At 46.0% G+C, this 25,260-nt stretch overlaps 3 protein-coding genes across 7 annotated transcripts; 1 reads left to right on the forward strand and 2 right to left on the reverse strand.

Moving 5' to 3' along the window:
* Nucleotides 1–1,013: 1,013 nt before the first annotated feature.
* LOC6506568 (acetyl-coenzyme A transporter 1) lies at nt 1,014–3,160 on the forward strand. The gene is made up of 3 exons (XM_001957592.4): nt 1,014–1,255; nt 1,312–2,733; nt 2,791–3,160. The coding sequence occupies exons 2-3, from the start codon at nt 1,321–1,323 to the stop codon at nt 2,962–2,964; spliced, it is 1,587 nt and encodes a 528-aa protein (XP_001957628.1). The 5' UTR covers nt 1,014–1,255; nt 1,312–1,320; the 3' UTR covers nt 2,965–3,160.
* On the reverse strand, nt 3,152–4,826 carry LOC6493373 (eukaryotic translation initiation factor 3 subunit E). The gene is made up of 3 exons (XM_001957591.4): nt 4,623–4,826; nt 4,146–4,538; nt 3,152–4,084 (listed from the first exon to the last, which is right to left on the reverse strand). The coding sequence occupies exons 1-3, from the start codon at nt 4,710–4,712 to the stop codon at nt 3,263–3,265; spliced, it is 1,305 nt and encodes a 434-aa protein (XP_001957627.1). The 5' UTR covers nt 4,713–4,826; the 3' UTR covers nt 3,152–3,262.
* Nucleotides 4,827–5,781: 955 nt separating this feature from the next.
* Nucleotides 5,782–25,178, reverse strand: LOC6493372 (glutamate synthase [NADH], amyloplastic). Of its 5 annotated transcripts, none has more exons than XM_014908866.3 (16): nt 24,954–25,178; nt 17,127–17,657; nt 16,763–16,890; nt 12,793–13,879; nt 12,524–12,526; nt 12,209–12,375; nt 10,981–12,144; nt 10,795–10,925; nt 10,375–10,733; nt 10,170–10,315; nt 9,304–9,413; nt 9,117–9,250; nt 8,730–9,061; nt 7,183–8,670; nt 6,464–7,122; nt 5,782–6,393 (listed from the first exon to the last, which is right to left on the reverse strand). In XM_014908866.3, exons 2-16 carry the CDS (start codon nt 17,463–17,465, stop codon nt 6,260–6,262), a joined length of 6,381 nt encoding a protein of 2,126 aa, XP_014764352.1. In that variant the 5' UTR covers nt 17,466–17,657; nt 24,954–25,178; the 3' UTR covers nt 5,782–6,259. The 5 variants fall into 5 exon arrangements, 3 of the variants coding, with proteins under 3 accessions (XP_014764352.1, XP_014764353.1, XP_032310704.1); XM_014908867.3 differs by lacking the exon at nt 24,954–25,178 and adding an exon at nt 17,838–17,942; XM_032454813.2 differs by lacking the exons at nt 12,524–12,526; nt 24,954–25,178 and adding an exon at nt 17,838–17,942.
* Nucleotides 25,179–25,260: the final 82 nt, after the last annotated feature.

Here is a 25,260-nt window from a genome sequence, read left to right on the forward strand (position 1 = left end):
TTTAAGAAATGTTATAAATGAGGAATTTAGCTACGCGATGCGCTGAGCTCAAAATGGTATGCTATTTCCAGATCGGATTAAAATTGGCAGAGCTATGGCTATCAGAAGGGGGTCAACTGGGGAAATTGGGAAACCCCACTTTTTTATAGGGGTACCCCTTGCAAAATTTCGAAAAATTTCAAAATGGTATTTAAGCAATATTTTAAATAAGGAATGGAGCTACTCAACGCGCTGAGCTCAAAATGGTATGCTATTTCCAGATCGGATTAAAATTGGCAGAGCTATGGCTATCAGAATGGGGTCAACTGGGGAAATTGGGAAACCCCACTTTTTTATAGGGGAGCATGCTTTTTTGCAAAATTTCGAAAAATTTCAAAATGGTATTTAAGCAATATTTTAAATGAGGAATGGAGCTACGCGATGCGCTGAGCTCAAAATGGTATATTATTTCCAAATCGGATTAAAATTGTCAGAGCTATGGCTATCGGAAGGGGGTCAACTGAGGAATGTTGGAAACTCCATTTTTTTAGAGGGGTACCCCTTGCAAAAATTTGAAAAAATTCAAATTGGTATTTAAGCAATATTTTAAATGAGGAATGGAGCTACGCGATGCGCTGAGCTCAAAATGGTTTGCCACTTCCAGATCGGATTAAATTTGGGAGAGCTATGGCTATCGGAAGGGGGTCAACTGGGGAAATTGGGAAACTCCACTTTTTTAGAGGGGTACCCCTTGAAAAAATTTGAAAAATTTCAAAATGGTATTTAAGCAATGTTTTAAATGAGGAATGGAGCTACGCGATGCGCTGAGCTCAAAATGGTATGCTATTTCCAGATCGGATTAAAATTGGCAGAGCTATGGCTATCAGAAGGGGGTCAACTGTGGAAACTCCTTACAAAAATGCCATATACATAAGCAATATATTAAATGAGAATAGGAGTTACTGGCTTGAGCTTTTTTTCCCGCCGCCGATTTGAATTTCGATAAATCAGTATGACCGCACCCGGAGGTGTTATCAATCGCTGTAATTAATATTTTGGAACGTCAACAAACATATGCCACGGCCTGAAAACTTGAGTTGGCAAAAATGCTTTAATTAATAAAATTAAACCAGATTCGATTTATGTAAGACTGGAGCTGGAACCCCTCAAAATTAAAAGCAACGACGAATAATTCTGGGAATTTCACAAAAAAAGCTTAGGAATTGAGTGACGTGGACTTCGTTTGTTTTTTTCGTTTTGGTGATTAGGGGAACAGGTGAGAGCGGTGGCCTGATTGAGTGGCAGGTGTATTTCATAATTAGCTCTTTACAGGACTTCAGAATGTCTGCCATACGGAGAAAGAAGGACGGTATGGATGGGGATCGCCAGTTGCTGGTTGAGGAGTCCTCCAGGGCTGAAGTTCTGCACAAACATAAGGATGAACCAAAACCAGACATCCGGGGAGACAGAAAAAACATAGCCATACTTCTGTTTCTGTACATACTGCAGGGTATACCCATTGGCCTTATTGCCGCTATTCCCATGCTCCTGCAGAATAGAGGAGCCAGCTACAAGCAGCAGGCAGAGTTCTCCTTCGCCTACTGGCCATTTAGTTTAAAGCTTCTCTGGGCTCCCATCGTGGACTCTCTGTACATCCGTCGGTTTGGCCGCAGGAAATCGTGGCTGGTGCCGGTGCAGTACTTGTTGGGTGCCTTCATGCTGCTGCTCTCCCTGCATGTGGATCAATGGCTAGGCGGTAACGGCGTGGAACCAAATGTGCCACTTCTCACGCTACTCTTCTTCCTCCTCAACTTCCTGGCTGCCACTCAGGATATTGCCGTGGATGGCTGGGCATTGACCATGCTGAAGCGATGCAATGTGGGCTACGCTTCCACCTGCAATAGTGTCGGACAGACCGCTGGCTACTTCCTGGGCTATGTCGTGTTCATTGCCCTGGAGTCGAAGGACTTTTGCAACACCTACCTCAGGGACTCGCCGCTGGAGGAGGGCATGATCACGCTGCCTCGCTTCCTGTGGTTCTGGGGCATCACATTCATCGTGGCCACCACATTGGTTGCCATTTTCAAAAAAGAAAATGACATCGAGGATGCCCACATGGATGCCCGCTACACAGAGGAGCACGAGCTGAACATTCACCAGAGCTACAAGATTCTGTGGGACATGGTTCGCAAGCGTCCCGTTCAAATACTGGCTGTTATCCTGCTGACTGTGAAAGTGACCTTTGCCGCTTCGGATGCGGTTACGAGTCTAAAATTAATTGATGCCGGAGTGCCTAAGGACAAGCTGGCGTTGCTGGCCATCCCTCTGATTCCACTGCAGCTCATCCTGCCGCTGGCGGTGGGACGTTATACCAACGGACCGCGTCCTATGGACGTCTACCTGAAAGCTATCCCCTATCGGATTGTCATGGCCTCGGTGGCCACTCTCTTCGCCTACGCCACACCATACATTATCAAAGGAGGATCTCCCCCGGTTTATTACTACGCCTTGTTGGTCACCAGCTACGCGTGCTACCAGGTGTTCCTCTACTCCATGTTCGTGGCTGCCATGGCCTTCTTTGCCAAGATCTCGGATCCCGCTGTGGGAGGCACATACATGACGTTCCTCAATACTCTCTGCAACCTGGGTGGCAATTGGCCCAACACAGTGGTTCTGTGGTTGGTCGACGTTCTAACCTGGAAAAAATGCTCGACAATCCCTGCCAACGAATGTCTCGGAAAGGAGGAGCAGCAGGTGCGATGACTGTGTTACTTTTTCTGTTTCCATCTTATATGTTTCTCCTTTTTGCAGAGCTGTGAAGCATCGGAGGGCAAATGCGAGATAGCCTTTGATGGATATTACTTGGAGTCTGCCATCTGCGTGGTGTACGGCATATTGTGGCTACTCATAGCACGGAAGTGGATCGTCCACCTTCAGGATCTGCCTGTGCGCTCCTGGCTGGTAGTTAAGAAAAAGTTGAGGTAGCAATCAATCGTGTGATTAGGAGTCAGGATCCAAATTCAGCACCAGTTCGTAGGTACAAGCAGCTAGTTTTAGGACTAGGAGACGTTTGCATTCTGTAGGCTAGCGAAATTGAAAATTCCCGCCTTGTATTGTTTTTCGTATAACACAACTTAAACCGATTCCAATGGAAATAAAATTAAATGTTGAATAGAGCGAACAGGGATGTTGGTTTATTCGCTCGATTGCGCGCAATCATCGGGTATTTAAATGGGTACAAAGTGTCTTAATTAAGTGGTGTGGATTAAAGTCAGACAAACGCCTAGTAGTACTTCCAGGAGTCGATCGATTCCTGGTTCTTCTGCTTGCTCTTGCGCTCAATCAACCCGGCTAAATGCTCCGACCGCATCGACAGCGAGTCAATCTTCTCCACCAGCTGCTGGTAAGGACTCAGGGGCTGGGTTCCCATGACCACATGACCCAGCTTAGAATCAATCTTCGCGTTCAGACGGGCATTACGGATTAGGTTGACGATCCAGCACTCGGCCTCATTTGGCTTCATGTTCAGCTTGTCGGCCAGCATACTGATGGTGATGCACTGGTGGATGCGGCAGAAGGTCTCGAAGATCATCAGGCGGGCATCCTCCACGAACTCGTTCAAGCAGGCAACGATGAAGAAGTCGTTCAAAATCACGGTCTGGCACTCATGCAGCTTCAGACGCGCGCCTTCGAAGTCGAAGTTGACGTACAGGCACTCCAGGAATTCGGTGATGGGATCGCGGTAGGTGTAGGACTCCTGCTGGATCACCTTGATCAGATCCTTCAGGGCATTGCGACGCGTGCGGTTGATCACCACAGCGGTGGCCAAGTAGCGCATAATGTGGGGGCACATGGTCTGGATGGCGTTCAAGTACAGGGGCTTGTACAGGAACATCTCGATGATGAGGTCGCGTCCCTTGGGGTGATTGAAGAACACCAGGACGGACCAGTGGATCAGCCAGGTGCGCTGCTGCAGGGCCTGGATTGTGCTGAAGTTGGCGCTGTCGATGTAGTCGCGCAGGCGCGTCAGATCCTCTAGAGCGGTGTTCCAGTTAAGGGTCAGGATTTCGGCAGCGAGCTTACCCCACAACACGTTCAGGTAGTTCTACAAGGATTCGAGAAATAAAACCATTGAATGGATATCTAAAATCGAAGATATTTCTCACCTTGTCGTTGGGCGACATGACAATCAGGCAGAAGTAGAGGTAGGAGGTGGATTCTTGGTAGTTGCCGCACTCGTACAGATACTTGGCCAGCTTGTAGGCGCTCTCCAGATGCTCCACCTTGAAGTTGTAGTCCTTCTGCAGGGCATTGACGAAAGTCTTGGAGTCCTTCATGCTCTCGCCGTTCTTGAGGATGTCGGTGGCCTTCATGATAGGTGCCACCTCGTTCTGGAGCTGCTTGAGCGTGGCCAGGACCTCCGCTTTCCGTTGCACCAGCTCCTCGGGCATCTCCTGGCTGAGATTGAGACGCTTCCTCGTGTCCATGGTGTAATCAATCATGTTGGTCTTGTTCACCGTCTCCAGGATGTACTCCAGCAGCTCCTGTTGGTTGTAGATCTGCAAGGAACCGGAAAATACACATACATTACATTATCTGGTGACACGACAACTGAGGGAGCACCGCCTTGCAAATTTTCTAACCTCCTTGCCGCACAAGAACTCCAGCAACGGGAAAGTGAGATGCCTGTCCAGATATTGACAGTTGATGCGTGTCAGGTCGAACTGCGCCATGGTTTCTGCTGTTTTTCTATGTTTTAACGACGAAATTTACACGCAAAATCGCTGGAAAAAAAGCGTGCGAAAGGCGAACAATGTGCCCAGAGGCGAAAAGGGTGTGGCCAGGTTTCGCGTTGGCTGGTACACCAAAAACAGTTACCTGGGAATACAGTCACACTAAATTTGGCTAAAAAAGCTAAAAAATTTAAATTTAAAAATAATAAACTTTGTTTTTTAAATTAACACTTAATTTGTTACCTAAATGTATACTACTGGCCTTTAATTTGGTGACAAAATGTTTGGGAAACGTACTTCTCGTATTTCTTCTAAAAATAAGATGTATATTAATATTGATTTACAAACAATAATAAAATGTATATGAAATAATTGTTTAAGGAGAAAAAGGTGTTTTGTGAAATATAATATTCCTAGTTGGTTTATTTACATTTAGTTTTTATTAAAAAAAGCCACTAATTTGCTTTTTTTAACAGAAAATCAGTTGGGTTTTAAAAGCAGTGTTTTACGTAGGTGACGAAACCACTCGCAGTGTTATAAGCATTTCTTTTAACTAGGATGGGATTAATTTTTAAATTTATAGTATCTGTGTAATTTAAAACCCATTTTCTACTGTTAGATTTAAAAAAGGCAAAAAGATTTTGGTAATTTTGAATATTTATTTCATCAAATACTTGCACATAAATATATTCATATATAGAAGTATGTATAAGGGTATACAGTTGGGTTAAATATTTCGTTTGTATAAATAGTTGTATTTTTTTCATACATATAACGTCCAAAGAGCACATTTCGATTTTTAACAATTAGCCACTTAGGTACTTCTGCGATTAACGGTCGAATGCAGTTAAAAACACACAAACAACATCTAAAAAATGCGGTTCGATATTGGCCGAGTGTAATACATTTGTCTGTCTATATACGCTATATCGTATATATTAGTATATAGGAGGTGGAGATCAGCATACCAATTTTCACATAATATATTTTTGTTTTTTGTTTTAGAGAACAGGCAACACAAGTCGAACAACATTGAAAATAAGCATTCTCTAAATATGTATGTTCAGTTAATTAATTTTAATTATTTTTTTTTTCGATTTAACGATAACGGTAAATTTCTAGTTATTGTCCTTAGATTTTTCATGGTTGGATATTCAAATTCATTTAAGATATAAGTTTATGTATATAGAAGTATTCGATTGGCTGCAATCAGCCCTTTTTGCACTCTTAATTGACTTCTGCCGCAGCATCATCCTATGGAGGGCATTTCGACTCACCGAGGTAACCGAGGTAACCGAGGAAACCGAAAATAAACAACAAACTTAAATTCCCAGCCAGCTTTGCGATGAAAATAAAACTAAATGAAAGGGGTTTCGTTATGTTTTTGGTTTGGTGTGTAAAAAAAAACTCAAGTCTTTTTTTTTCTTTCAGTGTAAACTAAACTAAAATCGCGAAAATAAAAATCACAAATTGCAAATCGGTAAAGAAGTTCGCTCTATGGGCTAAGGACGATGCACGCACACAAAACTTGATCTCGGCTATCCAGCTTAGGATGTCCCGACAACACCGCCGGGTCCTGGTAGCCCACTGGGTCGGCCGGTCAGATAGGAGTCCACCTGGCGGGCGGCCTGACGACCTTCGGTTATGGCCCAGACGACCAGCGACTGGCCACGCCGGCAATCTGAAATCAAAGGATAACCATAGAGAGTTAGAAAATATCCTAAAAGGATAACACTAATTCCAAAACTTACCGCCTGCCGCAAAGACCTTGGAGTTGGAGGTTCCATACTGTCCGTTGCAGGCCTTGATGTTGCCGCGCGGATCAAGATCGAGGCCGAGCTCGCCGGGCACTGTCTTCTCGGGTCCCAGGAAGCCCATGGCCAGCAGGATCAGATCGGCAGGGAAGTATTTCTCGGAACCAGCCACTTCCTGCATACGCCACTGACCCGTCTCCGTCTTGGTCCACTCCACCTCGACGGTGTTGACGCCCTTAATGGTGCCGTTCTCGCCGATGAACTCCTTGGTGGTGGTGCAGTACTGGCGAGGATCCTTGCCCCACTTGAGTTTCACCTCCTCGTGGCCGTAGTCGACGCGGAAGACTTTCGGCCACTGGGGCCAGGGATTGTCCTCGGCGCGCTTCTGTGGTGGCTCTGGGAGAATCTCGAAGGTGGTGATGCTCTTAGCGCCCTGACGCAGCGAGGTGGCGATGCAATCGCAGCCAGTGTCGCCGCCTCCGATAATGATCACATCCTTGCCCGCCGCCGAGATGATGTCCTGCTTACCGCCCAGCTGCTTCTTCTGCTGGGCCTCGAGGAACTCCATGGCGAAGTGGATGCCCTTGAGATCGCGATTCGCCAACGGCAAGTCTCGCGGCCAGGTGGATCCTGTGGTCAGCAAAACTGCATCATATCTGGAAGTGGAATTGCCAATTTTAGTCAAGACTTCCCCAGAGGATTCTGGATGTACTTACTCCTTCAGCAGCTGCTCCGCCTTAAGGTCCTTGCCCACATGCACGTTCGTGCGGAACTCAATGCCCTCGTCCGCCATGAGGTCCACCCGCCGCTTGACCACCTCCTTGGACAGCTTCATCGTGGGAATGCCGTATTGCAGGAGACCGCCAACGCGATCATTCCGCTCGAAGACGCTGACAAAGTGGCCAGCGCGGTTCAGCTGCTGGGAGGCAGCCAGACCGGAGGGACCGGATCCCACAATGGCCACCCGCTTGCCAGTGCGCACCTCGGGAATCTCCGGCTTGATCCAGCCCTGCTCGAAGGCATGGTCGATGATGGCGCACTCGATGTTCTTGATGGTGACAGCCGGCTCGGAAATGCCCAGCACACAGGAACCCTCGCAGGGAGCCGGGCAGACTCGACCCGTGAACTCCGGGAAGTTGTTGGTCTGCAGCAGCTGGCGCAGAGCCTCCTGCCACTCGCCGTGGAAGACGAGGTCGTTCCACTTGGGAATGATGTTGCCCAGCGGACAGCCAGTGGAGTTGGACTGACAGAACGGAACACCGCACTCCATGCACCGGGCGGCCTGGACCTTCAGGTTCTTGCGGACGTGTGAGAAGTTGTAGACCTCGTCCCAATCCTTCTGTCGGTCACCGGCATCGCGGTAGGGAGCCGCCTCCCTCTTGTACTTGACGAAACCCCGGGTCTTGTCCAGCACTCGCTCTGCACGCTTCTGCTCCAGTGCCACGTCCTGGATGGCCTCCTCGATGTCCTTGATGTGTGGCTCATGCTTGCCATTTCCATTCTCGATGGCCGAGGTCTTCAGTGGTTGCTCGAGGGACTCCTGCTCGGCCAAATCCTGCAGAGCCTTTTGGTATTCGTACGGGAAGACCTTGACAAACTTGGACTGGGCCTGGGCCCAGTTGGCGAGCAGTTCCTTGGCCACCTTGGAGCCTGTTTTCTCGATAAAGTCAGCCAGCAGCTGCTTCACCAACTGCACATCCTTCTCGATCTCCAGCGGCAGCAGCTCCACACTCTCCGGGTTCACCTTGGGCTTGAAGGAGCCATCGATGTCATAGACATAGGCAATGCCTCCCGACATGCCGGCGGCAAAGTTGCGTCCAGTCAGACCCAGGATGACCACTAGTCCCCCAGTCATGTACTCGCAACCGTGGTCACCCACACCTTCTACCACGGCCGTGACGCCGGAGTTCCTCACGCAGAAGCGCTCGGCGGCAATACCTCGGAAGAAGGCGGTTCCCTCGGTGGCTCCGTAGAGGCAGACATTGCCCACAATGACGTTCAGGTGCGACTCGAAGGGAGCCGTGTCCGGGGGAGTGATGACCACATTGCCACCGCACAGGCCCTTGCCGACATAGTCGTTGGCATCGCCCTTGAGGGTCACGTTCACACCACGGGCCAGGAAGGCGCAGAAGCTCTGGCCGGCAGAGCCCTCCAGGAAGATGTCGATGCTCTTGCCCGAGGGCAGACCGGCTTCTCCGTATTTGCTGCAAAAGAAAGATAATCTATGTAGGAAACTTTGGATGAAAATCAAACTAAAACCCACCATGCAATATGGTAGCTCAGGGTGGATCCAAAGGCTCTCTCCTCGTTGTGGATGCGCATCTTGACAGTCACGTTGTCGTCGGCTCCGCTGAAGATTTGCTGAGCCTTGGCGATCAGTTGGTTGTCGGAGCGCTTCTCCAGCTGGAAGTCCTGCTTGACGGAGCCACCAACGATGTTGGTTCCAGGGCGGAGCTCCAAAGCTGGCTGCAGGAGCAGCTTCAGATCCAGGTTGCTGGCCTTGGCCTCGCGCTGGGTGGCAATGCGGAGCAAGTCGGTGCGACCAATCAGATCCTGGAACTTGCGGATGCCCAGTCCAGCCATGATTTTACGGATCTAAAGGACATGTGTTAGTCATCTATTGAGGAGGTATTGAGGCATAGAATCTTACATCCTCCGCCAGCATGAAGAAGAAATTGATGACATGCTCCGGCTTGCCAGTGAACTTCTTGCGCAGCACTGGATCCTGGGTGGCAATGCCCACCGGGCAGGTGTTCAGGTGGCACTTGCGCATCATGGTGCAGCCTGTTAGAGGAGGTCATTAATATGAATAATATAATCCTTAAGGAAGAACTTACCCATCACAATAAGAGGAGCTGTACTGAAGCCAAACTCATCGGCACCCAGAAGAGCAGCGACCACCACATCGAATCCTGTACGCAGCTGGCCATCGGCTTGGACAATCACTCTGGTGAAGATGGGGAATCAACAAGGGCAGCCAGACCAATCCCAGACAGAACCGGAAGCAGATCCAGATCCAGACCGATTAGAGTGGGAAGACACGACATAGAAAGGAAGGCAACGTTAGCAACCCCAACTTGGAGCAAAAATAAATGTAATGAGAAGAAATTACGAATGGAGCACAGCGCGACGTGGATCGTGATCGAGTGAGCGAGTGAGTGGAGTGGAGTTGAGTGGAGTGGAGTAGAGCGAGTGGACCGGAGCGACTGGCAGTGGAAATCAGTGCATCAGATCGGGATCTCTAGATCACTTTCAGGATGAGCAGTTTCTGTCCACTTTTGTGGGCAATACTCATTGGATTCAGTCCACAATTGGTCTCCATCTTGGTGGTTTTCTGTCAAACGGATCAGTTTCCTCCACTTTCAAGGATCAGTTTTGAGTTCTGAGTGCTCTATGGAGGATCTATTGCGATTCCTTGCTCGCCCTCCTCGTCCGCCTTGTCAATGTCCTCCTGCCCACTGCCCACTGGCCACATGTATCGAGGAGTTTCAATGGGGTTGTGTTTTGGGGGATCAGCCCAACTTTCCGATGATCAATCTCTAGGATCGATATCTGCTTATTTGGGGAATACATGTTCTGAACAGGTTTTCCAACGCTGTCATCTGGATAACCAGGCACTTTCAGTAATGTATCGGTTCATGATTAGTAACAACAAACAACAGGAGAGAGCGGATATGGCACCTTCTCCTGGTCGGAAACTTACCGTGATCGGAGATTGTTCAGGACCAGCACCTGATGGGTTTCGGCCACACCCAGTTCCCAGGGTAATCCGGCGTTCTTGATGCCAGTCCATGAGCTGGCTCCAGTGCCGCCATCATGTCCCGAAATGACAATGTGTTCGGCTTTGCCCTGGATTGGAAAGAGTACTCTCACAAACTGCCTTTTTAAAAAACTACTTAGCTACTCACTTTGGCCACTCCGGAAGCCACAACACCCACACCCACTTCGGACACCAGCTTCACACTGATCCGGGCATTGGGATTCGAGCACTTCAGATCGTAGATCAGCTCAGCCAAGTCCTCGATCGAGTAGATATCGTGATGAGGTGGTGGCGAAATCAGGCCCACTCCCGGCACCGATTTACGGGTCTTGGCAATGTCCTTGGTGACCTTGTAGCCGGGCAGCTCGCCGCCCTCTCCGGGCTTGGCTCCCTGGGCCATCTTGATCTGCAGATCATCGGCGTTGGCCAGGTAGGAGGCCGTGACACCAAAGCGACCGGAAGCCACCTGCTTGATGGCCGAGCGACGGCTGTTGTTGGGATCCTGATCTGCGGGGTGAACATCGAAGATTGAAAGACTTTCTTCGGAGGATTATCTTTGGAAACTTACTCAAATAACGATCGGAATCCTCGCCACCTTCTCCGGTGTTGCTCTTGCCGCCAATACGGTTCATGGTAATGGAAAGAGTCTGATGGGCCTCCAGAGAGATGCTGCCAAAGCTCATGGCTCCAGTGGCGAATCTTTAGAGGAAAATAATTTGTAAAATAATACTTTTCGTTTAGGAATCAGACCTACCGCTTGACAATCTCGCTGGCCGGCTCCACCTCGGAAATATCAATCTTTTGGCGGTCAGTGACGAACTCCAACTGGCCACGCAGGGCGCACTTCTTCACGCTGTCCAGGGTGGTCTTTTTGAAGGCCTCGAAGGCATCGAGGTTCTTGTTGACCGCCGCTTCCTGCAGACTGCCAATGGAGGAGGGCTCATTGATGTGAGCCTCACCACCGTGACGCCAGTGGTACTGTCCAGGGTTTCGGAGGATGCGCGTGTCAGGTGAGCTCTTTCCATAGGTCAGCTGATACCTTTCGAGGCCCTCCTTGGCCAGGATCTCCAGGGTAACGCCGCCGATGCGACTCTGGGTGCCGCGGAAGCACTTGGCGACCAGTTCGCTGCCCAAGCCGACGGCCTCGAAGATCTGGGCGCTCTTGTAGGACTGCAGGGTACTAATGCCCATTTTGGCCATCACCTTGGCAATGCCCGTATCAATGGCCTGGGCGTAGGCGGCGTAGATCTGCTTGTCGTTCACTTCCGGACCAATGACGCCGTCGTCCCGCAGGGCCTGGGCCAGTTCGAAGGCCAAATACGGACAAATGGCGTCCGCTCCGTAGCCGAGGAGCACGCAAATATGATGAACCTCTCGGGCCTCGGCCGTCTCCACCACAATGCCCACCTTCATGCGCTGCAGCGTCTCAATCAAGTGATGATGCAGTGCACCCAGGGCAAGCAAGGCAGAAACAGCCACCTTGCCACCGACTCCGGCCCCACGATCGGAGACCACCAGGAGTTGGTAGCCGGCTTGGGCGGCGGCAGCACCTTCGCGGCACACACGATCGATGCAGTCCAGGTAGCCCTGGACGCCCTCGTTGTACTGGAATGTGATGTCCAGGACTTTGGTACGCCAGCCGCGGTGCGTGTTCCGCTTGAGCAGCTGGGTGTCTGGAATGCTCAGTATGGGATTGGGCAGCCAAATGCGGTGCACCTGCTGCGCCGACGGCTGGAGGAGATTGGCCTCCGGTCCGATGGGGCACTGCATCGACATGACCACCTTCTCGCGGAATGGATCGATGGGCGGATTGGTCACCTGGGCGAACAGTTGCTTGAAATACTCGTACGGGATCGGCTGGAAGGTGGACAGACAGGCCAGTGGAGCATCGTTGCCCATGGAGCCCAGGGCTTCCTTCCTGCAAGTCGATAATATTTAGTCCTGAAATCGGATGATATAGAAGGGTTCGAGGGACTACTTACTTGTTCTTGAACATCGGAATGAGGAGCATATTGACCGTTTCCGTGGTGTAGCCGAAGAGCGAGAGCCTTGGATCGAAGATGCCCCTCTGGGAGGCGGGCAACTTGGCCAACTCATCCACGGGAGCAGTGTTCAGGACATTCGCATTGCGAATCTCGTCCAGAGTGATCTGTTCGGGAGCAGAAAAGTGAATCAGTAGGTGGCCCAAGCAAAGCTGAATCAAAAGCAACCAAAAAGGACATGCAAAATGGAAACTTGGCAACGGAACGCAACTCAAAGGACTACTCGGGGTTGGCCAAAGGACCTAGGTAACTTACCATCTGGATCAGTCCAAAAATTAACACACATATACACAGAGATTGAGATTAGGGGATAGCGTGAGAGAGAGAATGGATAAATTTAGACCAAATACAATTTTTTTATAATTAGTTTTGTTTAATCGTTTTTTGTTTTTTTTTTTAATTTTGTGTCTGGAGATGGGCTATTCGTGTCTCGAGATGATTAGTGGGATTCGAGGCTGTGAGCATGATCAGTGTGCTTGGGGGTGATGGAACTCATCACCCGAGTGTGTCTCAGCTTAACTCACCTTCTGCTGCAGCCACTCGGAATGGGGCCTCGACTTGGCAATCTGCGACTTCAGCTCAATGTCCTGGATGAGCTTCTGCTCCTTGGTGTCCACCAGCAGCATCCGGCCGGGCTTCAAGCGGCTCTTGAGTGTCACCTGCGAGGGATCTACGTCGTAGACTCCCACCTCGGAGGCCATGACCAGCACATTCTCCTTGGTCACGTAGAAGCGCGACGGACGCAGGCCGTTCCGGTCCAGCACGGCTCCGATGTAGCGGCCGTCGGTGAAGCTGATCAGGGCCGGTCCGTCCCAGGGCTCCATCACACAGGCGGCCCACTGGTAGAAGTCGCGCTTCTCCTGCGGCATGGTCTTGTCGTTCTGCCACGCCTCCGGCACCATGGTCATCACCGATTCCGGCAGCGACCTCTCGCTGGCCATGGTGATGAACTCCAGGACACAGTCGAAGCTGCCCGAGTCGGAGAGATTCGGCTCCACCACGGGATAGAGCTTCTTCAGCTGATCCCCGAACAGGTCCGACTGCATCACACCCTCGCGGGCCTTCATCAGGTTCACGTTGCCCCGGAGGGTGTTGATCTCGCCGTTGTGGGCGAGGACACGCAGGGGATGGGCGCGCTCCCAGCTGGGGAAGGTGTTGGTGGAGAAGCGCGTATGGACCAGGGCCAAGTACGTCTCAAACTCCGGATCCTTGAGGTCCGTATAATACTCCCACAACTGGTCCGAGGTGAACAGACCCTTGTACACCACGGTACGGTCGGACATCGAGCAGATGTAGAAGCGTCTGCCCGGCTTGGTCAGCTCGTGGCTGGCCCTCTTCCGCAGGACGAACACCTGCCGTTCGAAGGACTTCTCGTCGCTTCCGGCCGGTCGACGGACGAACACCTGACGGGACAGGGGCTCCGATTTGCGGGCCACCACGCCGATGGCCGCCTGGTTGGCCGGAACCGTGCGCCAGGCGATCACCTCGAGACCCAGGCTCTTGGCCAGAGCATCGAACTCCTTCTCGGCGGCGGCGTGCTGCGCCTCATCCAGGTAGAAGATGCCTGTGGCATAGTCACCCAATTCCGGCAAGGTTACACCCTGCTTGGCTCTGAAAGTATAGAAAGAAATGGAAATTTTTATTAGATCTTGGAGAGTATAGGGTAGAATATCTGGTTTTCTCCATCTCCTCCAGTAATGTCGCATTAGTTGGGTGCACTGCCTAACCCCACCCCACGCCCATGCAATTGAATCTTGAGTTTAATGCGCCATTAAGTCGCTCCTAGTCAGGTTTCCATTTGTTGCAATTGAATCCGGCGCGCCCGGTTCAGCGTTTCAGTCATTTCATTCATCGCGCCATTCGGATCAGTGAGATCCATTCAGGGCGAGTGACGAAACAAGTCCGCCGCAAGTCGCACCTTATCAGCATCTCTCTAGAAGCTGTCAGCGGTCCAGCCATCAGAACCCATCCACCTCCCAGGCCCACTTCCCATCCCCCTACGACCAGCCTGTCGATTCGCATGAGTCGTTCCCCCATCCGCCACCTGTTTGTGTCATTCTGACAGGCATATTGCTCCACTGAGAATAAAAATGGATGCTCTGCTCGTCCCATACTAGGAAGATAAGCCAGCTGGATGACTTTTTCTCGCAGTGCCATTGAGGTTGATCTGTAACCGAAGCTTGTTCTTATTACGTCGCAGTATTCCGCTCCGATCCGATCCGGGGAGGGGTAACCTGCCTAAGTGCTTTGCCATAATTTCGCAATTAGTCCAAGACTTGGAGAGGTCCTTGAACTTGGCATTCACCGACTTGTTGCTCTCCCAGATCGCAATCTCGAGCCGGCTCTCCATGACGGCGGCACGTGCGTGTCTAGAGCCTGTTTTTGCTTCCCGATCCCCCTGAACATGCCAAGTATTTCACAATTTCCTCGCTTTCTATAGAACCTATACTCTGTAGGACGAAATCCCCATAACCCACCAAGAACTCCCTCCAGTCCCCCCAAAAAATGCTCGGACATATCAATTAAATCCCCGGACAGACGATAATTGAACTAGATTTATGGTCTGTCGTGCGACATTACGCCATTTAATGATCCATCCATCAATCGCATATACGTTTTCCATATACCTACTATATATTAGACAGCTGGGCCACTAATTACTTAGCAAATAGTTGCAAATTCGCGCCATTGATTAGCACACCGAGTTGTAAATCGATTGGGCAGTGTCGTTTTTATTAGCTGGGGTTAGGGAACTGAGCTTTCGAAGGGCCTTAAATCCGTAAGGTTTATAGTTTCCTCGCTATTTAAAAATTAAGCTATTTTAAGATGATTGAAAGGCTGTGTTATTGAGCTTCGCTTTGTAAGTTTCACTTGGCATTGATTTAAATCAGTTAACCTTATTAAACTGGTCCCCACAATCTCAATAGACTGCTAGACTTTAAATAAATATAAATTAAATTAATCGACCTACCCTACAAACTTTAGGAAACTCTATCATCAGTTCTATGAAATCAAGCCGAACTTGGTGAAATTCCCAAATTGTTCTTCACTCAGAATGCCTGATTCTAACCAGACCGAACCTCATTACTATGCCCATCTGGCTACTGGACTGGGAGGGGACCTTGCCGTGTTTTTCCATTTGGCACAGTCCAGTTAAATGGATACTCAGTCGAAATTATTATGTTATATTGTGGAATGGAATAATTCGCGCAAAGTAATTGCCCCTGAATGGCCTCCATTCTATTCAGCTCCTCCTCCTGTCCGTATAACTTTCTCCCTCAATAGAGCACTACGTATAGAGCCTATTAAATATATATACTATATGGATATGTACGTATGAACCGATTCTGGTCAAAGCGTGACGAAAACAAGAACCGTGCCAAAATGCTGACAAAATAAACAGAAAACAGAAATCGTTGGACGGGAGCAGAGAGCAGATGTTGGATTGTCGGATCGGTGTTGGTACGCAAATACCCTGGTACATACTGACAAGTACTAACTATATATCTACATATGTCTACCTGACCGTCGTTGGGGGATATATCTCTGTGGATCTGTGGATGTGCTTCATTTCAACAGACTATTTTTGACATTCTAGACGAATGTTTTCACAGTACTTTGAGATTTGGCGCTCAATGAAGGGTAGCCATCGGATATGATCCGTTAAACTAAATACTCTCCCCCATTAAGGGCTATAGTTTAGAAAAATAATCATTCTAAAGCTAACACGTGCATTGAAAGTCATTCAAACATCGTCTGAAAATAGGTAGCTGAAAGCTGGCAATAAATCTCAATTGAAATTGTTACGTGTCCGGACTGTCATAACTATTTATTGAGGCTGTTGACTATTGAACCCTGGGATTAAATAATGCCAGTTAAGCAAAAGTGCAAATAATAGTCTTATTCTAATATTTCCTACCTCTAATAAAATTGTTTAGATAATATGCTCAAGTGAGGTTAATAAAGATAAGTTTTAAAGGAATGAAGGTCGCCTTATAAGGTCAAGTTTACTTATTTGGGGAATATTTAATCAATTTTAGTTATAAAACTAATTAAATTAACAATCAATAGTCTTTTTAAAGATCTCTAATACATCCTTATAGATAATTTCACGATTTTATGTGTGGTTCTATCCCTGAATCGTTTATAAATACTTCTGTTTCTCAGGTTCCTAACTTAGAAATATCTAATTCTACAACACTTTTATTTTCTTAAATTTATTTTTAGCAAATTTGATCATAAAATCCTGATACTTTACTGCTAAAAGAGTAATCTCAAACTGATAGACAGCGACAAACGACACAGCAGCAGCTTTGAGCTATTTTCGTATTTCGCGCACGAGATCGCACCGATATCGTTCTGCTGTCAGTTCCCCCTCCTAGACAGATCCCGTGTAAATGGCGACGGCGCCAGAGGAACCGGCATATTTAAGCATACATTTTGTTTACACTACATATAAAAGAAAACATATATAGTTTTTTAGGTGGAACTTACAGGGCCTTGGCATAGAGTCCGTGAGGAATGGAAGCCAAAACGCCAGCACCATCACCAGTGTCATTGTCGCAGGCACAGGCACCGCGATGATTCATCCGTTCTGAGAGGGTCTGGGCATCACGTAGAATCTGGAGGAGATCGGAAAGATAGAGGTTGTTATATAGGGGATATATTAAAATAAATTTAAGCAACAGAAATTAACAATTTTAGGGATTTAAAAGGAAGTGTTGCAACTTTCAACAATTTCTAAAAAGAAAGAGACATTTCTGGAAGAGATCTTGACTTAAAAAAAATCCATAAAATTAAGGTTCTAAAAGATAGTGATTTCGAATTTTTAAATCTTTAATCCTGAAAGGATCTTTACCTTGTGAGAGCGCTTTCCATCGATGGCCACGATGAAACCGACACCGCAGGCCTCGTGCTCGTTCTGGGGATCGTAGAGTCCCTGTTTGCCAGGTGCCTCCCATGGCATCTGCTTTTGCTGCTCCACATCCTGCTGGACATCCTGATCCTGATGATCCTGATGCTGGCCGCTCAAATGCAATTCATTCGATTCTTCAAAGTTGCTGCCGTTGCCGTTGCCACTGCCGGTGTTGGCTTCCGAATTTTCAAAATCGAAATTGCCGCTAATCGATGTTGTTGTTGTTGTTGCTTCAACAGTTGCACATTCAAATTCGCAATTGTCAGTGGTTGTTGGTGCCATTATACGTTGAAAGTCTCTCGCGATCTAATTTGATTTTCACTCGGTTTCTGGTATATAGATTTTTATGGTTTTATGGTTTCTGGCTCGATTTGCGTGTTCACACCGTTTACAGTTACACAGTTAACAGAATAACAGTACTTTTTTCAGCTATAATTAGCACACTTGATACAGTTTATTGTTTATTGTTGCTGGCTGTAAAAAAAATAGCAAAAAGAATTTAATTTAATTTCTTTATTTAATTTAAAATATTTTGGTTGCACTTGAAAGTGATTTTTTGCACTATATTCAGTTATTTTGTGTCGCTGGCGGATTTTGCACTATTTTCGCACACACACACACTCACACACACACAGAACACTAACACACACGTACTTTGTATACACTGGCAGATATTTTGTGCAATTTCTTTTCTCGCTGTTGGCACACGCGACACTGACGGCTGCTCGCAAGCGAATGAGCGCCGGTGGAGCAGCCCCAGCACCTAGAACCCCCCAAAGATCGCACTCAATCCCCACCAGGCACCAGTGCTCTACTCTACGCTCTCTCCCCCCAGTGATTCTCGCGCTCTATGGGGAGATATGGCACCTCTCGGAGGTGGCGACGCAATCGGACGCCTGATTCTGAATTCTGATTCCGATTCTGATTCTGAATTCTAAATCAATATCAATATTACATGCATTACATGCAATTTCAGCTTATCAGAAAAATATTTACAGTGTCATTTATGCAAAAGAATTTCATAAATATTAAACACTACATATGCACATAAAAAAAAAAAAGATTATTTTATTTATTAGGTAATATATTGTACAATCTTTATCTATCAAGAGTTGGACTTGATTTACGTAACTGAGTGTCTCTTTTTTGCCTGAATGGCTTCTCTAAATTGTTCCCTAAATAGACATTTCAACAAATCGATCTTTCAATTGATTGATTGACACACTGATTGAACAATCGTTGCATCCAGAAGTTCAACCTTGGGATTCCAGGCCCCATATTTGCACTCTTTTATCGAAATAGGAACAATTGTGATTTGGAATCGCTAAACGTTATCAAACTGTGCAATAATTTCTACGTGGTAACTATTAAACGGCGTCACAATAGATTTGTTTCAAATAACAATAACAAAATACTTTAAACGAGAATTGCAATAAAATTGAACAATAACAATTTCAAAAATGTCGAATAAACAACAAAACCGAATTCTGTTTTTCTCAAATAAATATATTTTAGCAAAAATTCAAGGCACAAAATAACAAATAAGTGTCACATGAAATCTGATGTTTTTTTTAGGATTATAATTTTAGATATTTTTTTGGGGAGGGATCTTGACAGATCCGATCATCAATAATTCAGTGTCACATATGGAATATTCTTTTTAAATATCGCTCTATGGGGTCTTTCAACTTTTGACCAGCGAAATGCATTCGAAAATATGTATCTTAGAGATACATTTTGCTGTTTATGAGCTACGATATAAATAGAATCTCCATTAGATGATCATGCTGGTCTCAAATGCTTTTTCAGAAATTTTCCATTGCTTTTGCCGTTTAATTAAAGTTAGCAGCTCGTTTTATTCGTTTTTTTTATTTCATGGGAGACTAAAATAGCCACAATATAGTGGAATTCATTTAATTAGGCCAGAATAAAGTAATCAATCAAAAAGGTGGACCTGATAAGATGCGAATGGGTATTAGATTCCAATTCCAAGTTCATGCGTTCGATTGCCCCCAAACGAAATCACTTCCCCCCTTATCGGACTTCTGCTTCTATTGTGCCCCACAGACGAATGAATGTTTCGAATTATATACCCATAGGCTGGTGGTTCTGGTTCAAAGTCCCAGAGAGCGATCGGAATTATCTGGCCGGCCGGGGCTACCACGTCACATCGCAATCTTCGGGTGACACATTCTCCCAGTCCCGCCACAATCATTTGTGGGGGGGGAGCTCCTCAAGAGGACACAGGGGTGGTGCTTGGTGGGGATCGGAACCGGTTCCCCCGGCTGCACCTCGCAGATAAGTGCCGAAATTTTGTCAACCGATAAGATAGATTCTCTATTGCGGGGTGTCTGCACCTGGTACAATAAAATGGGTATATACGATCGGGGGTATATAATTATTTAATTAAATATTATTAATAATTATTATTTTAAATATATTTTCTCAAATTATTAAATATCTAGAGAACTATTTATAAAAATAATATATTAGTTATCTTTTTTGAAACTAACTTTTAACTTTTTAAACTATTTCCTGGCTTATCGCGGAGAGTACTCTGAAATTCCCATAAAAACTTATCTGATAAGAAATTAATCTAAAATGAATATTTTAATTATTTAATGAGCATTATTTCCTTCGATCTCCAACATGCGAATTTCATGTTTTTTTGCTTTTTCGAATCAGGCGTCTAACATGTGCCGGGCGAGTGTCTGGGACTGAGGCAGAGGCAAGGGCGGTGGTTTCTTTACTTTTTTATTAATAAGTTAATAAACTTTTGGCACCGCCGCCACCCCCCGGCTATTCTAGAGCCCAGATAAGACATGGGATTCATTGCGGAGTCTGCTGGCCCACTGAACCTTTTTATATACCATTTTTTTAGGGGTAGGGGGAGTATGTTATTAGGTGTTTTTCGGATTCAGAATGGAACCACCAGAACCCCAGAGCTCTAGGCATTCCATTCCATTGGGGAGCAAGGCGTTTTTCACGATTTGCATGCGTGATTGAGAGGAATGGGCTATAAATATACACATGTTCGATTTCTGGCTGCATGCGTAATACAATCCCGGGACGATAAGGCTCTTGTTGTGACTTGTGAATCGCTATATTGTGACGTACTGCATAGGCTATATAGATGGGATAATAGACCACCAGCGAACTCTATCTGTTCGGAGTTCAGTGGAAAAGTTTCTCACCCACCTCCCAGTTAAGTCGCAAAAAGAAAGAGCAACTTTGGTAACATTTACGACCGCCAATAAAACTCCATAATCATGACTTGAATAAAACGCATATCTTTCCGTATATCTGTAGTGGCAATGGGTTAAAAGAATTTTTGCAGAAAAGATTAGATGGTAGAAAATATAGAATCCAACTAAAATAAAACAATAAAATGTTTGTGGAAATTTTTTTAAAATAATATTATGATAAAAACTTATTCTGAGGGGAGTCTTAAATCGAATCTATCTGCCATTTAGATTGTTCGTCAATTTATTTCCTTTCACAATTCATCTCATTTCCGTCGGTCTCCTTGCATAACTTTCCCAAATGCGTCATAATATAATGCTATTTTCAGTGTAGGAACTCTGACAGAATAATGCCAGCCAAGCGGATACATATAACTTATCTATATTAGATATATAGATACGATGTAGTTGTGAACATAAATTCCTGGGGAATTATTGATCACGTGTTAAATGGTATTTACACGATGATGTGACACATCGAATTGATTGGCTTTAATGGGTATTATGGTATAATGGGACACCCTGTTCCAGGGACCCGATATCCCAGACTCTGCACTGAAGTCAACGTAAATATTTAGACTTCCAGCTAAGCAGAAATAAAGAAAATAAGAGACACTCTGAGAGGAAGAAGCAAGATATCCCATTTGGCAAACAAGTCTGCAGACCAACCGGCTGAGAATAGATCGGTGAGATATATAGAGATGTGGTCTGTGAATGGGAGAGAGGATGATCCGTCCGTTTGGCTCAAAGTCCGAAACGCGCCGGCCCACATCCACATCTATAGGCCTCGGATATCGGTGTTTAGCGCCTATGTATTCCCATCTACAGTTGCTCTCCTGCGATATACATATATATCTTTAATGTAAACAAGAGCAGGCAACAAGTTTCAATAACCCCAGGCCCCAAAAGCCAAAACGAATAAATAAATTGTGCGTCGACAACATTGCGTGTGGTTAGTACGGATAAGCGATGGGGCATGCCACGAGGCCATTATCTCTGGGGTAATTAGTGGTCCTAATGGGTGCCAGGTTCCTAGGCTCAATAGAAAACTCATTAGCCTAAAGCGAAAGCCTTTCTCCCCGTCTCCCAATCTCAAATCAGTACTGGTTCCCAGTAGTTCCCAATACCAGTAGCCGGCAGTTGCTATAAACTTTTTATTCCAGCGATTTATGATATGAAATATCTGGTGAAGGTACGGCTCCTTTGGTCTATTGGCATTATAAATGCGCATTATCTGACCCGGCTGTGTCGCTTATCAGGCAGTCGGGGCCAACTTTATTGGTGGCCCTCTCTGTTTTATGGCCTCCAACCTGTGCACTTGAGTCAGCTGGGGAAACACTCGGTGGGCGCTCGAGGGGGCACTCCGAAGGGGGGCGATCCCCACCTCAATTGGTTTAAAAATAGTTGCAATTAGTTTTCATTATCGCCACCACCCTATATAGGTCTCTATATAGACCGGGTAGCTTTTTTAGCTTTTTAATTAGAGATTCCCCGGACCGTCTTGCGGTTGGGTTGGCTTTTTATTGCGCTTTGGAATTACGTTGAGCAAATTAGTATTATGAGAATATTATTTTTATCTACCGGTACAGTGGGCGCCAAAGCTACCAGAACTGTAAGGTCTGATAATTCCCTCCAATCGATAATTAATCTTGTCCAATTCCTCCTTTAATAATAATAGATAACTTTGATTGGACGCGTGCGATAAGCGAAGTGTTATTACATTTTTGAAACGTACTGTAATCACAGGTAACATATTTCAGTAACTAATTAAACTTGAAATCTTGAAGGTCCAAAGATCAATTCTAGAGGTGCTAATAAAGAATTAATTATCACTTCTTATTTTTAAGAAATCTGTAATTCAGAAAAGGTGTTTTGCTTCGAATGGCTTGTAAGAAACTGAAAGTATCTTGTTTCCAATTAGTTTTAAATGTTTTATTTACAAAAGAGTTTGTTTTTACAGAAGTTTGTGGGAAAGGGATTACGTTTCAGAGGCGTTATATTTAAAGGAAAATGTGGAAAAGTTTCCAGCGTCGAAGCTTATTTTCTCCATAAATTCCTGTCTGTCGCTTGAATTTATCGCAGCTGTCTGCTATTTATGGCCTGGGTGCGGTCAGCTCCCCACCACCACCCACTACTACCTCTATGTATCGGCAAGGTATCCCCCCCCACTACCATTCCACTAATTAAGCGGCAAATACAGTTTGCAGTCAATAAACAAACAACTACATCGCAATTTACATTAGTTTCCAATGAACGTATCTGAACTGGGGATCGGCTGCACTTTTGGGGTAGGTTGTCCAGCCCCTGGCAATCCCCTTCTTCTGCTCCGGAGTTATGTAAACAAGTGGCCGGCCATCCAGGTGAATTGCAGCGGGGAGCTGAGTCACTTCTGGGCGCTTCTGTTTATTATAGTCATATATTTCCACAAGAGACCTCGGGACAGGGCTTATCAGCAACAGAACCAGGTAATCCTGACGATGGAAAATCAATGGCCAGGGGAACAATTTCAACAGGTAATTAATAAAGTTATTAATTATTTCAAATAATACCTAAATCTTCTGATAGAGTATTATGCCCGTAATCCCCATTATTCCTCTGAAATCACTGCTACGTAATTAAAATTTATTTTTCTCATTTGTAAAATCACTGAACCATTAAACCAAACTTTTCAGACCACAAAGGAGGGTATCCAATTTCAAAAACTGGCTAAGGAATTTAATTCAATGGGCCTGCCCATTAAAGGAAATTCACTTCCCTACCTAGGCTCTTTTATTAGCTCTTTTATTTGTCTGGCAGATCCTTGATGAGCTTATAGAGAGCTTTGAACCTACTTAGCTGCTGGAGGGGCCTTAGTTCACACTTTCGGGCAAATCTCACCCAATCTTTCTCAAGTCCTGGGCCCATTGTTCCTCCTCGTTTGCTCAGCCAATTTAGCAGAATCCTTGCCAAGGACTAGGACACACAAACACTCAAACACTCAAACACTTACATGAGCAAACACAGAAATGGGCAATAAAACAAAGGAACGTTATCCTTTAAATGGAAGTGCAATTGAGGCGAGAAAGCCTTTCTAGGAAGTGCCGAACTGATTACATAACGGTTATGTAAAGAGAGAGAAATGCCGGAGAGAGAGAGAAAGTTTATCAGAGAGCAAGTGAGAGTGGTCGGAAGCTGGCACCCACGCAATCCGAAAATGTCAAAGGGCAACCGACAAATAATATCATTCGGTTTAAAAAATCAATAAATTGCAATTTTATTAAAAGAGGAAAAAAGAGGAAATCTGTCAAATTTTCTTCGATAGAGAGATATAAGAGATTATATCTGTATAGGTTTTTGTGTATTTATTTTCTCAGTGTAGTGACGTAGGCAAGGACCAAATTGCCCTCCCACACAGCCCACTGAAGAATAGGATACAAAGACACAACAGCTGTCATTAATTTTGATGCGACCATTAGGCAAAACAATTTGCGGCGTTCGGTGGTTCGGTGGCTACAGCTTTTCAGCTGCCACTGTGCCGCCGAATAGAAAGAGGAAGAGGGGCCTGAGACGGTGGAGCCGAGAAGAAATCACTGCCATGGCCCTGCGGTGCGGAGCTAACCTTACTCTGACCTTGAAGCGGAGTGAACCGAACCGGAGAAGAGCAAACGCAGCTGGTCTGCATCGCACATGTCTCTGTGGTGGATGGTGAAGTGGAGAGGCAGCTGGAGCGGAGAAAAGGGGCGGGTAATAGCAGAAACAAGATTCAGGAATGAAGCTCTGGCCATAAAATAGTCAACTCGAGTTGAAGAATAGTCTGAAGGGGAGGTGGCTGGGACGAGAACAAGAGCAAGAAGCTTGCGGCAGGGCAAAAAAAAACTACTGCCGCAAAACCAGACACGAGGTTAGGAATGTGATAAGAAATACTACTTATTCATTTTATGTTTAGGAATAGTCTTTAAAACCAAACCCATTTCCTAGAAAAATTATTTATTTTTTAAGATTAGCGTTAGTCACAGAAAGGTTATTAAAATTCTTCAAGTGTAGTTCCTTTTCAGCTTTATTTAAATTTGAATTATCAAGATGTCCTGAATTTTTCTATTTTATTTTTTATCTTAATTGCAATATTATTTCCCCCTCTCTGTTTGTATCTTCATGACCATCACTGTGTTCTCGGATGGGGAGCTGGCTCCCCTACTTCTCCTGCTCTCTTGATAGGCCGCTTCTTCTTCTTTTCACTATGTGGGTTTGTGTGTGTGAGTATTTGTGTGTCTGTTCGGCATGTAAAATTTATTGATTTTTTGCCGAGAAACTCCTACGGGAAACTGAAAAGGGAGAAAATTGTAAGGGGACTGGGAGCCGGAACCCTTATCTCTTTTCCGTATTCCGTATTACGTTCTTGCCCATTCCTTAACTATTTTGTAAATATCATGCACGCTAGCTTTTTTAAAGTGTGTTTTGGGAGGGAGTGCGTGTGTGTGTAGAAGTTTGCATATCACATTTTTCCAAGCGACCACAAAAAACGAATTCCGCACATTTCTTTTCCATTTACGTTTTAATCGCTGATACACCGCTCCACTTTGCACAGTTTTTCCGAATTTTGCGCTTTCCACAAAACCAAGAACTTGAGAGTTTTTCACTTTTTCAATCTACCACTTGCTTTCAGCACTGCCACTTCGATTTGGATTGTGATTGCTTTGCTTTCCGCGTATTCAGAATACGTGCGATTCCTTCAAGAGACCGAATGAGAATGAGAACGAGAGAATCGCCAGCCAGCCTAGGACGAAAATCGCAACTATCCCCCTTAAGTAAGAATCCGAAAGCTTATGGGAGCGTAGAACTGCGTATCAGCTTACAGG

Source organism: Drosophila ananassae, chromosome 2R (assembly GCF_017639315.1).
Source record: "Drosophila ananassae strain 14024-0371.13 chromosome 2R, ASM1763931v2, whole genome shotgun sequence".
NCBI classification, from domain to species: domain Eukaryota; kingdom Metazoa; phylum Arthropoda; class Insecta; order Diptera; family Drosophilidae; genus Drosophila; species Drosophila ananassae.

Excerpts from the sequence above, each read along its gene's own strand:
- LOC6506568 (XM_001957592.4), top strand. The coding sequence starts at position 1,321 with ATGTCTGCCATACGGAGAAAGAAGGACGGTATGGATGGGGATCGCCAG. Across the intron at positions 2,734-2,790 it reads TCGGAAAGGAGGAGCAGCAG|AGCTGTGAAGCATCGGAGGG; the intron begins GTGCGATGACTG and ends TCCTTTTTGCAG.
- LOC6493373 (XM_001957591.4), bottom strand. The coding sequence starts at position 4,712 with ATGGCGCAGTTCGACCTGACACGCATCAACTGTCAATATCTGGACAGG. Across the intron at positions 4,539-4,622 it reads AGTTCTTGTGCGGCAAGGAG|ATCTACAACCAACAGGAGCT; the intron begins GTTAGAAAATTT and ends GGTTCCTTGCAG. Across the intron at positions 4,085-4,145 it reads TCATGTCGCCCAACGACAAG|AACTACCTGAACGTGTTGTG; the intron begins GTGAGAAATATC and ends GAATCCTTGTAG.
- LOC6493372 (XM_014908866.3), bottom strand. The coding sequence starts at position 17,465 with ATGGCACCAACAACCACTGACAATTGCGAATTTGAATGTGCAACTGTT. Across the intron at positions 12,145-12,208 it reads ATTCCGATGTTCAAGAACAA|GAAGGAAGCCCTGGGCTCCA; the intron begins GTAAGTAGTCCC and ends ATCGACTTGCAG. Across the intron at positions 10,734-10,794 it reads GGATTCCGATCGTTATTTGA|ATCAGGATCCCAACAACAGC; the intron begins GTAAGTTTCCAA and ends TTCACCCCGCAG.